At 41.1% G+C, this 16,680-nt stretch overlaps 1 protein-coding gene across 2 annotated transcripts in view; it reads right to left on the minus strand.

The window, feature by feature from the left end:
• The window catches only part of Stac (SH3 and cysteine rich domain), a 120,110-nt gene that overhangs the window by 18,707 nt on the left and 84,723 nt on the right, over positions 1 to 16,680 (minus strand). For both annotated transcript variants that reach the window (XM_051201402.1, XM_051201394.1), the window contains exons 7-8: positions 10,364 to 10,428; positions 6,179 to 6,267 (exon numbers count right to left, since the gene is read on the minus strand). In XM_051201402.1, the coding sequence (XP_051057359.1) occupies positions 6,179 to 6,267; positions 10,364 to 10,428 (154 nt within the window). The remainder of the gene's footprint in view (positions 1 to 6,178; positions 6,268 to 10,363; positions 10,429 to 16,680) is intronic.

Here is a 16,680-nt window from a genome sequence, read left to right on the forward strand (position 1 = left end):
ACTCGTCTCCCTAGTCCTGCATTCTGCTTGAGTCTGCCTTTGGTCAATGGCAATTATGATTGCTTTCAAATGTGGAATACAACCAGAATCCAGGTGAATATGTAACCACAGGTTTCCAGGCAGAATTTGACTTAAGGTGTCCCCAGGAACCTCCATAATAACATTCCTTATGGGATTCTTATGGTTTACAGCTGATGGTGTTACTCTTCCAAACAGCTTTCTCCTTTAAAATATTGTTGGCCTGGACAACCTCATAGCTTTACTAAAGGAGCTCTAAGGAACACTGGGAAAAATCATGGAAGATTTAGAAATGGACAAAATAATCTGGCTATTGTCTTCCTTTACAATGGCTCTATTATTTCCCATTTCATAAAAGTTGTAGAAATCTTGTAACGATGCAATTGCCACTTTCCATAGTAATGCAAGAGAGCTGTGCCTGGCACAATCTAGTTGGGTTACCCTATGAATTTTGGTTATTCCTGCACTGAGTTGTAAATTTCCAGCAGCAGTCCCCATCATCTTACATGTGATACACTGGCCTTCCTCTGAACTAGGTTCGATATCTTACTAGTTCTCTCATGTATTAGTGAGTCAAAGAATAATTTGGATATATGCTCATTACATGTGTGTATGAGAATCACAGTCTGTCTGATCGTTACTGTACAATTTCTGTGTCCAGAGCAATGTGTCATGAGCTCAGCCTACAGACCATAGGCTTCTGTGCTCAGGGCTCAACCTGATAGGCTTAACGGAGAGTAATGTGCTGGGGATACATTTCTACATTGCATGATGGGTACAGGTGTGCAGGGTTAGGAAGGAAGGTAGGCTTCCACTGTTCTGCACCCAGTGGGTAACTGTGACTTTATGACATTTTTTTTATGTTTAAAAATAGTCACTAGAGATGATTTCCAATATTCACAATGCAGAAATGATAAATCTTTAGGGTGATAGGAGTGACTGTTAGCCTGATTCAATCAATATACACTATATACATTTGCTAAACTACCATATAGCATCTTACAAATACATGCAACTATGTGCCAATGAAAAATAAAATTAAGGCTGTGGAAGAGAGCTTAGTTGGTCAGGGACTGAGCTTGGCTCCCAGAGAGCATGAAAACAAAACAAAACAAAACAAAAAACAAACAAACAAACAAACAAACAAAAACAAAGCAGAGCTTTCTGGTGCACACTTGTATTCCTATGCTGGTATGGTGGAAACAAGTGAATTTTTTTTTTTTTTTTTTGAGACAGGGTTTCTCTGTATTGCTTTTGAGCCTGTGCTGGAACTAGTTCTGTAGACCAGGCTGGCCTCGAAATCATAGAGATCCTCCTGCCTCTGTCTTCTGATTGCTGGGATTAAAGGTGTGCACCACCAATGCCCAGCTACAAGTGGATTCTTAGGACTTGCTGGCTAGCCAGCCCAGCCTACTTGGTGAGTTCAGGCCAGAGTGAGACCTTGTCGCAAGAAATGAGAATAAACATAAAGGTAGGAAATTCCTGAGAAACAATACTCAGAGCTATTCTTTGCCCTCCACATCTGTATGAATATATATGCACACTCACACCCCTGCACACACACGATGGTCATACATGCACACATATCCATATACATATTAAAAAATTACTTAGCTCTTCAGCTTTTTTAGAGAGGACACTGACCAACATCTACATAGGGTGTAAAGAACAGGTAGGAGCAAAGCCAGTGTGTTCAGCCTCCTTGCGCTCTGATCCAAGCCTCTACTTTCTATCCACATTCTTAATACTGGTCCTCCTACCCAGTCTCCCGGAAGACAGAGGACACAAGTTGTGTCACTGGCAAAGAACTGACAGCCAGCACATGTGTCTCTGCCCCAGACTTCAAGACCTGCTCTGCAATGGGATGGCATTAGGCCTCTGCTTGCTGCTTCTTACTGAATTTCTCTAGTTCTGGAGTTTAAGATCTTTAGCTTTTGCCCCAACTTCCACAAGCAGAGTTCTACAAGCTGAGTGCTGATGCTGCCTCCTCGTAGAGCCTGCCTTGGAGGCCCAAGACAATCTGGATGTCCCTCTATGGTGTGTTGTAGCACCCCAATAGTGTTCCCAGGCCAGCACCTTACACTGGATTATATCTTTTCTCTGCTCTTCCCATGCCTCCCAGCTCTGTGACCCCTTGAGCTCAAACGAGACAGTTCCTTGAGAATACATCCTGGAAAAAGCCATATGTAGGTTACAATCATTTTCAACTCAATGATAAATTCAGAAGAGAAAATTTATCAGTAATAAATTCAGGCCATCCATCTTCAGGGGTCTTGCAAATATTAGCTAACCAGACTCATGCTTATTTGTTCTAACTCAGACACTAGCTAACCAGACACACAGTTGCTTTCATTCAGACACTAGATGACTAGACATATTGTTGCTTCCATTCAGACACTAGCTAACCAGACACATGATTGCTCTCATTCAGACACTAGATAACTAGACACATTGTTGCTTCCATTTAGACACTAGCTAACCAGACACATGATTGCTCTCATTCAGACACTAGTTAACCAGACACATTGTTGCTTCCATTCAGACATTAGCTAACCAGACACACAATTGCTCTCAGATGCTAGATAACTAGACACATTGTTGCTTCCATTCAGACACTAGCTAACCAGACACATGATTGCTTGCTCTCATTCACACTCACCCACAGAATGTCAGAGACTTGATGTTTTCAAGAGCCTGGTGATTCACAATTTTAACCCTTATTTGGTGTTAAAGAGATGTGCTTTTCTCTGGAACTGTCCCTCCATTTAGGAGCTCTGTCATGCACAGTCATTAATTTATATCTTCCTTAGAATGGAATAATATTGAAAAAGCAATTCCTTTTTTGCCTGCTTTAGCTCCTAAGCCTTTCTCATCCTGAACCTGCCATTTCTTTTCCCCACCTGAAGAAAAATGGCCATTATCATATAAATCTGTTTGGAAAGAACTAATAAAAATGAAAATTACTTAGATGTGGAAAGCCAAAGTGGATTCTTTAAAATAGACACCACGTGGTCACTGAAATATGTATTTGATCCTTTCACTCTTTGTTACTCTCCCCCATTTCTTCTGAGTTTCTGAATTCTTTTGTGTACTTGGTCATTTACATCTCTTGATGATTTACATATAGGTTATTTCTACTGATTAAAAACAAAAGGTGCCTTGGTGAGAATGAGAAGAAATGACTTCAAGCCTTTGTTTTGCAAACTTCTCATACTCATAGCAGTAAAGATGCTGGGACTAGTTGCATTGTGAATGTTGAAGGTAGATTTCCCCAAGGGAGTTTACAGGTGAGGGAGATATAATTAAATAGTTCCAGAATTGTATGACTACAAGTTGAGGTAAATCCTCTGAAAGAAATAATCCAGATAGAGTCATCAGGAGAGAATACCCGGCAATCAAGAGATGCTGAGGTAGGATCAAGAAGATGAAAAAAGTCAAGAGGTAGATAGGCATGTGTGTGTGTGTGTGTTCGTGCACACACTCACATGCGTGCATGTATGTATGTCTACTGAAGCTATGACTTATCTGCTCTGACTTGTGATGGCTGGTTTTGACATCCTTTGACATCTGGGCCTTCCCTCCCATCCCCCCAAATTCACATTCTCAACATTCCTTACATGTTACTCCTTTGTTACTCCTTTGTTTTCTTTCCCAAGGAAGGTACCCAGAATACTGCCCAGGGTCAGTATGCAGGCAGGTATGAATAGTATCTTATCATAGTGATTTTTTCCCCTTATGATTTGAGGAGGAAAAGATAATTTGCAAAATCCCAGCTTTTTCAAGGATTTATACCCAATCCTCTCAGTATTGCCTTGAATATGCTAAGCAGGTTGCTGGCTTTTAAAAATGGGAACTTACGATACCTTAGATTAAAAAAAAAGTTAAGTAAGTAAGTGAGTAAGTAAATAAATAAATAAATGAAAGTAAGTGTGATTTATCACTTTGATCTTGCAGCTTACAAAATGCAGATATTTCACTCTTGGGAATGAATAGCTCTGCTTGCCTGCAAGCAGATTGTAAACGTTGGAGTCCTGACCAGACATTTTGGCTTTTAATGGCCTGCAACCAACAAAAAATAAACACACAGACTTACGACAGCCAGCACAAAGCCAGTCATTCTTCAATGTCCCTGGTAACGTTCAGAATTGCTCTGAAATTGCTGTTAAATTTTTGCAGAATTCAGAAACTAGTCTAACAAAGCAGTGGGGCTAGCACAATAGGGTGCTCTTTCATCTTAAATTTATTTTTGGTGCATGTGTTCATGTGTCTGTAGGTACCCGTGTGTGTGTGTATGGGTATGCTGTGCAGGCCAGAGGTTAATTTTGTATATCATTCCTGAGGAACTATCCACCTTGATAGTGGTATTGTTTGAGGTAGGATCTCTCATTGGCCTGAAAAGCTTTCTGAGTAGACTAATGTGGCTGGCCACAGAATCCCAAAATCCATTTATTTCTGCCTCCTAAGCTCTGGGATTACAAGTTTGTGCCACCGTATCTCTTCCTCCTCCTCTTCCTCTAAGCAGGTTCTGGGGAATTGAACTCAGGTCCTTATGCTTGCAATGCAATCACTTTACCAATTGGGCCACCTCCAGTACCCACTGTAAATTCTATACACCCAAATGGCAATCTCAAGGGACTCAGGATATTATTGCCATTCTCATTCTCACCAGCAGTCAACTGTGAACCATCTCCTGAAGGTCACATAGCAGTCACGAAGCCAGAGAGGCAATGACTCAAGGGTCTGGACTGTCTCTGAGGAACAGAGACCACCTGAAAATGCCGTACCCTCTCCCAGCATTCTAGGACTAATCAGGCAACAATTACACCCCAGACAATGAGTTCATCCTGGCAAGTTTACCAAGTGAAGGAGAAAACTTAGAACCATTGTGGCAGCGGTGTAGGGTAGAGAATAAAGTCAAAATCAGCACAAAGAAATCAGACTGGAACACCTTTGTGCCAGGGCTGACATGCCATGCATGAAGGACCTGTCAAAGGTGCCAGTCTGCCTAGCACAGGTTTCATGGAACCTCATCCCCAAGCTTTGGTCCGCTACTTCCTTCAAATAGAGTTTTGTTTGTTTGTTTGTCTTTCTGGAACATAGTCTCTCGGCCACTATGTGTCCCTGTCTAATTTACTGTTTCATGACAAAAGCACCTAGGAATCCCAGAGGATGCCCTTCAGACTCCAGTCTTCACCCATGATAGTATTCACTAATCAATATCTGAAGCAAAGAGAGAAGCCAGATACAGACCCTGATACTGTTCTAAGAAGGCCCAAGTGCCACTCAGAGGCACACTCAAGCCAAGCTGACCTGAGGCAGGAGGTTGTAGATCAACCCTTCCCCTAACTTGGGGATTAAAATAAACCCTTTGATTATCTATTGTGAATATCAAGTCCATTCGATTCTTAACCTTCATGGAAACTCTCACATCCCACGGGCCATGGACCAAAGAAGCACTTAGCAAAGTGTGGTCCCCAGGCCAGCGTCAGATTAGCACTGCCTTCCGACTAGTTATAGATTAACACCTTCTGGCCTTCCCATGGACCAGCTGAATAAGACAGTTGGGATGGACAGAACCCAGCAAGCAGATCACATGTTAGCCCCACAAATGGTGGGGGGATGTGCATAAATACATCTACAAGTCACTGTTCTAGTGATTCCCATGGGTTTATTATTGTTATTATTGTTGTTGTTAGTAGTAGTAGTAGTAGTGGTAGCAGTAGTGTGTATGTGTGTGAGTATATGTATATGTGCATATGTGAGTATATGTGTGTGCATGTGTGTGTGCACATATGTGTATTAGTGTATCTCTCTCTGTGAGTATATGTATGTGTGCACATGTGAGTATATGTGTGTGTACATATGTGTATGTAGTGTATGTCTCTGTGTGTGTGTGTGTGTGTGTGACACACTGTGCATGTGGAGATCAGAAGTTAGTTTCTCCTTTTATCAGAGATTCTGGGCTTGAGCTCAGGTCAGAAAGCTTGCTTTCACTTGCTGAGCCACCTCACTGTCCCTGTTTTTGTATAGAAAAATAACCACTTTAAAATTGTCTTTCATTCATTTAATTTAACACACACACACACACACACACACGTACATATATATATACACATACATACATACACACACACATACATACATATATATTTCTTTTTACCTCATTTCCAAGTCTTCATTCTCTTGGGGTACAAATCTATACAAGGCAACGTAGGTGTTCATCTGTAATGGGTCTTTGGAAAGAGGTCCCTGCCAGAGAAGATAAAAAAGATAGAGCGAAATTGAGAGGGGGAGGAAAGAAAACAGAATGAAGACAGGACTGCCATGAGTGTCCATGTGCAGCTCTCACTAGTCAAAACCAATGGCCATCACTGAGGTGGAACTCTCTCACAACCTTACCTTCCTACTGATTGATTGATTGATTGAGTCAGGGTCTCTCCACATAACCCTGGCTGCCTTGGAACTCATTATGTATACCAGGCTGCCATTGAACACACAGAGATCCGCCTGCCTCTGCCTCTCTAGTGCTGGGATTAAAGGCGTGCGCCACCACATCCAGCGCCTTAGCTTGCTTTGAATTTTGGAATTATACTCCTTTGCAAGCTACTTGAAATGCTTGGAATGTGCCAGAAAGAATAATTTTCTTCAGGTCATTTTTTCTTTCTTTGACATAGATCTTCATGAAAAATGTCAGAAATGGGGATACTTTCTTCCTATTTTTTCCAGTGTGTGTGTGTGTGTGTGTGTGTGTGTGTGTGTGTGTGTGTGTGTGTGTGTGTGTTTTCAGGCTTATGTTAGGACTCTTCCTAATCACTCTTTATCCTATTTATTGAGGAAGGGTCTTCCAATAAAACCCAGGCTTGCAGACATAGCTAGTTTCTCTGTCAGTTTGCTCTGCAGATTCTCTGTTTTTATCTTCTGAGGCTGCAATTGACAAGTGAGCCTCCATGCCTGCCTGGCTCTTATGTGGGTGATAGGGATCAGAGCCTTGGCCTTCAGGACTGTTCGGTAAGAACTTTAACTATCAGAGCCATCTCCTCTGCCCCAAGTGAGAACACTTTCCCTGACCCAAAAAAAAAAAAAAAAGAGAGAGAGATATGAACAGGCGTAAAATAGATTTGTTTCCCCAAATAGACATTTATAAAAAGATTTATTCATTTGTTTATTTAATTGTGTGTATGTACATCACCACATATACAGTACCTGTGGAGGTCAGAAGAGAGCACCAGATCCTCTGGAGGTGGCATTATAGACGGTTGTGAGGGACTTCACATAGATACTAGGAACTGAACCTGGGTCTTCTGGAAGTGTCATGTGAGTTTTTAAGTCAACTTGACACAAGCTAGAGTCACTGGAGGAGCCTCAATGAGAAAATGTCTCTTTAAGATCTGGCTGTAGCACACTTTCCTAATTAGTGATTGATGTGGGAGGGCTCCGCCCACTGTGGGTGGTGCTACCCCTGGGCAAGTGGTCCTGAGTTCAAGCTGAACAAGCCATGAGAAGCAAGCCAGTAAGCAGCACCCCTCCATGGCCTCTGCATCAGCTCCTGCCTCCTATCCCGACTTTCTTTCATGGCGAACAGTGATGTGGAAGAAAGGTGAGCCAAATAAACCCTTTCCTCTCCCATTTGCTTTGGTCATGGTGTTTTATCACACCAATAGTAACCCTAACTCATACAGAAATTGATACCAGGATAGTGAGGTATTGCTGTGACAGACCTGACCATGTATTTTTGGGATGGTTGCAGAAGGAATTTTGAACTTTGGGTTGGAAAAGCCGTTGAGTGTTCAAAGCTTGGCGAGCTGTTCTGTCGGGTCTTCGAAAGTAAGCATGTTGAGAGCAGTGCAGAGAATGGAGGCCTGGCTTGTTTTCGAGGGAAGTTTGAGGGAGTCCTTTAATGACTCTGAGGGCCATTTGCTATTTTGAGTTAATCTGTGGTTCTTAAGTTAGTTGGGGGCTGAAGAATCAGCTGAGATTAGCAAGATACCAGAACCACTTCCGGGAAAACCTTTGGTTTTACTGGGACAATTAATGCTGGTCAGCTGGAGCTGAGAAACTTGTGGTGGTTAAGAAGACCAGCAGCACTGAGGTAAAGTCTTGTGGGAGGCATTTCCTCAGAGCCAGCTCATACAAGCTGTATTCCAGAGGCTGCCAAGGTTGCACTCAATGCTGGCAGTTGTACTCGGTAGTGTAAGAATCGCTCATGTGGTACTGGTTTTGAAGGTGTGAAGGGGTCATGAGAGAGGCTGAGGCTTGGCACTGTGGCAGGGTTGGAGTCCCTGAAGAGAGACCAGGAGAAGCTACTGGTGAAAAGTGAAGCTTGGTTGCACAAGGTTTCCCAGCATTTTGGAGATGCCATTACCATGGGAAGGCTGGCCTGAGCCTAGGAGACAAGGTATGTGTGCTGAGGAGGGGTGAACTAGAGAAGGGACCCAATCACTTTGGAGGAGTTCAGAAGATGGTGAGCAAGTCCCAGGTATTGGACGTTGAATTATTTACACTGTTGGGGTCTGGTTTTGCTTCATTCAGATTGTGACCATGCCCTGGTTCTTCCCTTGTGAAGTAAAAAAAAGAAAAGTATTTAGCTTAATTCTAATTTTTATAGGAGTCCACAGAAGAGATTTTGAACTTTTAAAAGGGATTTTAAAGAGACTGAGTTGTTTTTTTTTTGTTGTTTTTTATACTTTTTATAGTTTCTTTGTGAATATCAGAGACTGAATATTTTAAAGGGAGTGAACTTTTAATGTGTCAGAATTTGTAGACTGTGGGACTTTTAAAGTTATTCATGTTTTTAGTGTGAGATCTTGGGGGTGAATAAGAAAGGGAAAGTTATGGCTTAGTGGTGATGTGTTTGTGTCAAGTTGGCAAGGAGTCACTTATGCTGGCTAGTTTGCCAACTTGACACAAGCTAAAGTTATTGGAGAAAAGGAACCCCAATTCAGAAAATGCCTAACATCAGGCTATAGGCAAGCCTGTAGGATATTATGCTAATGTAATTGCTATGTAATTGATGGGGAGGGCCTGGCCCATTGTGGATGGGGCTACCCCTGGACAAGTGGTTCTGGGTTCTATAAGACAGCAGGCTGAGCAAACCATGGAGTTTTATTATAGAAATAGTAATCCTATCTAGTACAGGCAAGAGGTGCTCTCAATCACTGAGCCATCTCTCTGGATCCCTAACACTGACTTCTTATTGGTTGGTTGAAAGTTTGTATACAATGCATCAAAGAGCCCATGGGCATTCATATGGCAATCATTTCATTTGTGGTGAGGAAACATGGCTTTTTGACAGTGGACTGGTAGCTATGTATAGTACCACAATCTATTGACTTGGGAATATTGCAAATATTATAATAAAAGCTGCCAAAATTTTGATAGCTTATAGGCTATCTGGTATTTATTATTTGTATTAACATAACTGGGCTTCACACCCTGTTAGATAGTTTTACTATAGTTCTCAATTTATTATACTATAAAGGAGTCTTGTAGTATCACATAAATATTAGCTGTTATCACTAACCAAAAAATTGTAATACTATAGATACATCTATATTTTATAACATACAAGTTAAATTGACATATTATATACACACAATTATATAATGTTCTTGGGTATTTTATAATATAATAAATATATTCTATTTATGAATATAAAACATGAGACTTGTACAAAACTATATTGCAGCCTTTTGAACCCTGCGATTAAGTTTTTACACTAACTTATTGGTGTGTGTATCATATATATCCCAGCGTATACATGTGGAGGTCACAGGACAACTGTGGGTTTCAAAGACTGAATTCAGGTCAGCAGACTTGGCAGCAAGCACCTTTAACCACTGTACCCTCTCACAGGCCTTTCATTCCACTATAATTTAAGGCTTAAGTACATTGCACAATATTGAGTCTATTGTAATTCTATGTGTATGTATGAATGGTTATATCTAATGCAGCAATACATGCATACATACCATACAATGTAATCATAACATGATTTTGTGATTAACACATTGTAGAGTATGTCTTAATTTATAGTAATGTACGACAGAAAATTGTGCATGTCACTAGTACAGTTTTATCCTTTTAACCTTTTATACTCTGTGCTTCTATTCAGTGTTATTTATTACACATTATCATATGATGTCACACTTTATTATATGACATCACATCATTCCTCACCGGCACTTATTGTCAAACATGTTACATTTTGTTTTTCAAATGATTTTAAAAATGATTTGACATGAAGCCATGCCTCCCCTCATGGATTTTGTGAGCTACTTGGGTGGGGATGATTGGCAGGCTGACCCCGGGACTCTCACCGGATCTGTGTCCTGTGATTTCTACATACCTGGTAGTTTATGGTCTTTACTTGGTCTCTGAAGTCATCGGTGCCATTCTCTGGATATGTGAACACTGAGGAAGGAAAGAGAGCAGAGACATTTTGCGTGGCTGGTAGCCATGATCGGGGACACACATGATGAGGCCAGTTATGATTATTCCCTGAACTGGAGCTTTTCATGGCTGCTTCCTGCCCATCCCCTTCTATACCTCCCAACCTCATTCTTCTTTCGGAGATGATTTCCCTGCCTCCTCATGCAGCATCCATCTAATGCCAGTTGTCACTCCACTGTCTGTGTGTACCCAGTGATACATCCTCACCATCACTGGCCAGCTATGTGTCTGAAACTCTCCGTTGGGAGTGCCCTTTCGGAGGCAGAGGCATGTTCACTGTGTGGAATCACTCGAGAAGACAATTCGGTTCCTTCAAGTAACCTTTCCGAAACACTCGGAGTTTTACGTTCAACACCGTGATGCTCTTAATGCTGTCTTAAAGCATTAGCTTTACACTTCAGAGCATTCCCCTGATTGATTACTTCCAATGTACAGATGCCACTGGCCAGATCTTCTTTGAGCTTAGTTTTGGACTGTGTAACCCTCTTCCATGTGTGCTGGGGCATCAGCTTGAAGGCATCCCCTTTGATAATGAAATCTCTCACGATAGGCAGAGATGCACACTAGCCCAGAGTTCTCGCCATCCAGATGCACACTAGCCTAGAGTTCTTGCTGTCCAGATGTACACTTGCCCAGAGTTCTTTACAGAAACCTAGTGAGCTTTACTTGCCAGATCTTGCCCAGTGACCATGGCCAGCTTGTCATTTTCACTGGATAGATCTTCCTTTGAGTAAATTATTCTACCTTGTGATGGCTTGACTTTTTAGAATAACATATTTATTCTTCATTCTTTTCCTTTACAATAGCAAGAAGATATCAGGACATGATGGCACATACCATAGAAATCCATATAATTTGGTCAGTTACTTTTATAAAAATCACTCTGTATGTGTGTGTGTGTGTGTGTGTGTGTTGCACACTACAGTGTGCTTTTGGAGATCAGAGGACAATTAGGGAGAATCAGTTCTCTCCTTTTACCATGTAGGGCCTGGGGATTGCACTCAGGTTATCAGACTTGGAGGCAAGTCCTTTTACCCACTGAGCATCTTACCAGCATCTCTACTGTTAATGACACAGACCAAGAAATTCTACATTAAAAACATATACAAAACAAGAGCTCCTGCAGAACTACTAAGGAATCTTAACTCTCCAGGGCATTCAGTTTATAATTCCAGAGTTTACAGATACAGTTTCATTGGCACAAGGATGTCCAAGATGCCCACATGCTACCAATGGAGCATCACTGAGTTGTGGCAAATGGTCCCTTCCCACAGATTTTGCCTGAGGCATTTGGTCACTTGGAGTTTACTTGGTGAAACAGGACAGAGACCGGCAACACCCTTTTCTGGTATTACATCATCTCTTCAAATCCTGGTGAAAACACTTGGTTCTGTAAGTATAAAACTGTATTCTTCCGAAAAGATTAGTAAATAATTGAATGGAAACAAAGAGGATCTAAAGAAGGGAATCATATCAGGTGAGTCTACAATGTCCAGTTTGGAATAATTGTACAGCTTTAAGTTTCATTGTATTTTAGCCTTTCATTGAATAGCCATCAGGTCTATTTAGTTCAAATGTGCATTATGCTATGAACTGTCAAGAAAATTATTTGAAGTGACCTTTAAGTTTTTCAGATCTGCAGTCAAAAGCAGAGTGGAGCCAGGAGTAGTGGGGGTTTTAAAATCTATTTCCTCGAGCCATTTCTTCTTCTTCCTAAGATTTTATTTTTAGTTATTTCATTGTGTGTGTGTGTGTGTGTGTGTGTGTGTGTTTGTGTGTGTGCACATGAGTGTAACTGCCTGTGAGGGTCAGAAAAGTGACAGATCCCTTGGATCTGGAGTTGTGAGCCACCATGCATGGGTGGTGGTGATCAAATGTGGGTGAGTGATTGGAAACTGAACTTAGGCCTTCTGCAAGAACCAATGTCCCCTTCCCCCTCTCCAAATTGTTTCTGAAGCTGATTTGCAGAATGAAAGAGAAAAGTAAGTCAGGTGTCTGTATACTGCCCAACTCTATATATTGCACAGTGTGATACTACACAATATGTATATTGCACAACCGGGTATACTGTACAACTGTTATTCTAGCTGCTTTATAGTGTTTTTTTTTTCTTTCATTTTGTAGATCTGTGTTGCCCATGTCCTTTTCCTTTTTAATGATATATGTCATATTACATTACTAAGTTATCTGATAGGGGCCCGTATTTAAGTTCTTGGTCTAATCCCAAAGTAGTTATCATGCCGTGCCCTTTAAAAGTCCATCACTGGGTTCAGTGCACGAGAAATTTTACTACAGACTTTTGCATCCATACTCAAGAGAGAGCGGCCAGCAATTTCCCCTTCTCCGGCCTTGTTTGGTTTTGAAGTCAGTATTGTAATAACCTCGTAAACCAAGTTAGAGAATGTGTCTGCCCTCCCCTCGGTACTTTTGCTTCTCAGAAAGAGTTTATGTAATGTGGAAATTTTCTGCTCCTTAATTGTTTGGTAGAATTTACCTATGAAGTTGTCCAGGCTTGGTAGTTTTGTCGTGCAAATGTTGATTTGGTTTCTATAAGGATTAGAAATGCTCACAATTTCTCATTCCATCCTCTGCAGTTGGGCCACAGTCACTCTGGCAATTTTGGTATCAGCTCATTTAGAAAAGGTTGACAAGCTTTTCTGGGAGAATTTGACGGCTGTCTTGTCTTTTTGGTGTGTTATACTCCCCTTTTGGTTGTGACATCTTGATTTCCTACTTTGTTCCATCTTAAAAATTGTTGGAGCGTATAAATTTTGTTCTCTTTAATATCCACGCAGGATTTATTGCCCTGTCTTTGCAAGCTAATGATGTCTGCTTGTATTTTTATGATTACCATTTTCATGCTGTCTTTGGATGGGAGTATCATATTTTGTTTTCTGACTTTTTATTGACACCTGTATACATATTCATGTGTGTGCTCGTGTGTGTGTGTGTGCGCACGCGCGCGTGCGCGCACACGTGCATGCATGCTTGTGTTTGTGTCTACCTGTGTGTGTGTTTAAGGAGTCTGGAGGATAACCACAGGTTAAGTTCCTAGTGCTTTCTCTTTGATTGGTTGGCTCCTACTTCCCACTCAATTCATTCAATTTTTGTTGCCTTTTGCAGTTTAGAAAATTTGGTCTATTTTGCTATCCTTTGTCTTATCTTAGATCTTTAATGAAGCGCACTTTAATAAAGTTTAAAGTAAAATATTTTTAAGCTTCCCTCAAACAGTATGAGGATCACTGAAGGCTCATTGTCTATTTTACAGGTCAGCACTTTAGTTTATTTATTTATTTATTTATTTTTTGGTGACCAATGTATGCTTGCCTAGATCTAGATTTAACTTACATTTGTTACTTTCATTTTTATCATTTATTTATTTATTTATTATTCCATATGTATATGATGTGTGAAGGTCGTATGCGTGTGACGACAATTTTTAGGGACAAGTTTTCTTTATCCACAGTGGGATCTGGGGATTGAGTAGAGGTTGCCAGGCTTGGATGGCAAGTGCTTCTACTCACAGATCCTTCTCCCTGGCCCCATCTCTCTCTTGACTTTCCATTTCTTCTTGCCTCAGGATGTTTGCTGTGTATATAGTTTGAAAGGAAATGGCCCCCCAATGGGAGTGGCACTATTAAGAGGTGTGGCCTCGTTGGAGTAGGTGTGATCTTGTTGGAGGAAGTGTGTCACTCTGGGGGTGGGCTTTGAGGTCTCTTTTCTCAAGTTTGATTCAGTGTGACACTCAGTTAACTTCCTGTTGCCTCTGAGTCAAAATATAGCACTCACAGCTCCAGCACCACATCTTCCTGCATGCCTCCATGTTCCCTGCCATGATGATAATGGACTGAACTTACCTCTGAAACTGTAAGTTACCCCAATTAAATGTTTTCCTTTATAAGAGTTGCCATGATCATGGTGTCTCTTCACAGCAATAAAATCCTAAACCAAGACACTATGGCTGCTTTATTTATGATTCCAAGCTATGAGTCCTTCCTTTCTCCAACCCTCCCTCTTTCCTTTCTTCTTTCTTTCATTCTAAAGATGCCATATCACTGTTAGCTTCAGCAGTAATGTGTAAGACCCTCTTGTATAATTTTCATTCCTCTGTTATCATCTGCCATTCAGCATCATCAGTACTTGGCTGCCTTTGTAGTACTGTTGTGTCACAGAGATGGCTTCGAGGAATGGTGTCTTCATTCAGTTCTGTGAGTTCTAAGCCTGAATGTTCTCTTAATCCCATCTCTGTGTATGCCAGCTGGATGTGCATTGGAATTGTCCACTCTCTTTCCACAACACATTTACTCCCAGTCTTTGTAACCCTGGGTATTCACTATGTTTATTAGCTCTCTTCAGCTGTGTCGAATGCCCGATCCAGCTCGTCAAACACATTTCTACTTTACAATATTCTGGAAGCTCTCTTTTGGAGTTTTCTTAAGATTTTCATACTTGATAGTCTCTTGTTCTTTTGTTAGATTTTCTAGTTTAAATTAAGCATTTTAAATATAAATGACTATATAATTGTGTGATAATTTTGACACATATGACTCCGAGGCGCTGACCTTAAATTAACGGACTCTGTTACCTCTCCCTGATAGCAGCACATTTTCAGGTGACTCTGTGGTACAATGGCTAGCACAGAGGACTTCCATTGGGATAGTAACACATGTTCCTGTTCACTGATTTTGGATTATTACATTATGTTTGTTAAAAGCTTATTGTGGGGAATGTTTGAGTTCTTGATTTAAATTCCATAGACTGGAGTCACCTTTGCCTCTGCGCATGAATTATGAGCTTTGCTCATACAGGAAGCATGGATTCAGACTGTAAATTTAAGAAGGAAAGCTCCCTCTCTCTCTTATTCTCTTTCTACTTCCCCCCTTTCTCCCTCCTCCTACTCTCCTATTTTACCCTGTTTCTCCTATTCCTCCTCCATCTCATCTTCTTTCCTCCCCCACTGGTGACAAGTGAGCATTTGATATCTGGAAACAACATATACTAAAGACAAAGGTAAATGTTCAAAACCAAAGTTTGCTTACTTTTCTTTCTTGGCAAAAGTTCTTCATGCAAGCGTAAACTGAGGCAGCACTGGGCTTTGTGACATCCTCGAGTGGATATTGATTGGTTCAGTCTTTTCAGACGCGAACTTCTAAGGATGTGCACTACCTACACTCTGCTCCTTTTCCAGGGAAAACGACTATCAATATGATCAGAGTGAAATGTGGCCATTGAAGCCTGCTGGTGTGCCTTTTGGTCATGATGGAACATGCCATTCAGAACAGCTTGTGACCAGTTGCACAGAAATTCTGATAGGCTACACCTTCTTGTCCTAATCAAGAGGACCCAAAGGAAACTGCATCATTTGAGTGTGCTTTCTCCCCATTATCTGCATGGATGAGGGACCGAGAGCAACCAAGAGTGTGGAGCAAACTGCTGCATGATTAATCCCCCTGTAGCTGCTAAGGCATTGTGAAAAAAACTATGCCGATCAAAGGGCTTGTATATGAATCTACAAAGCGTGTTGCAAGTTTATAACATGCATCTTTCTCTTCCTATGACCTTTTTACTTTACTTTTCCTTATTCCTTACTTTAAAAGAATTGAGATGGGCTGCTTATGTAGTTTGGGCTGGCTTTGAACTTGTGATCATCCTGTCTCTGCTTCCTGAGCATTCAGATTTCAGGCATGTGCTACTGTGTCCATCCAGTCCTATGGATCTCTTTCAATATGGCTGTGAATTGCCAGTTAACATGGAATAGATGGAAAATAGTCAACTTTATGCTTTTGAGTGTGTTTATTCTTCACTCTTCATTTATTTGGAATATTCTCTCTCTCTCTCTGTGTGTGTGTGTGTGTGTGTGTGTGTGTGTGTGTTGGGAGTGGGAGGAACTGAGTGCTCTAACCCTACTTCTCAAACACCACAGATCATATACCCATGCCTATTCAGCAGGTACACTGAAATTCTGCATTTCTCACAGGTTACCCAAGTGATATGGGGTCTGTGGACAGGTAGAGCAGGAATCTCCAGGCTGTGTCTCTGCCTCAAGGAGCTTATGAAGAATTTGTTAGTAGTAATCACACTTTGCAATGATAATTCCCAAATCCAGCTGTTTGTAATGTGCAACTCTGTTAAGAGCAGTTGGCGAGAGAAAAATCTATCTGTCATTAAGGGGAATCTCAACTATCAAATGGACCGAGTCTAACAGGCTAGCAT

This window comes from Phodopus roborovskii, unplaced genomic scaffold (assembly GCF_943737965.1).
Source record: "Phodopus roborovskii unplaced genomic scaffold, PHOROB, whole genome shotgun sequence".
Lineage (NCBI taxonomy): Eukaryota > Metazoa > Chordata > Mammalia > Rodentia > Cricetidae > Phodopus > Phodopus roborovskii.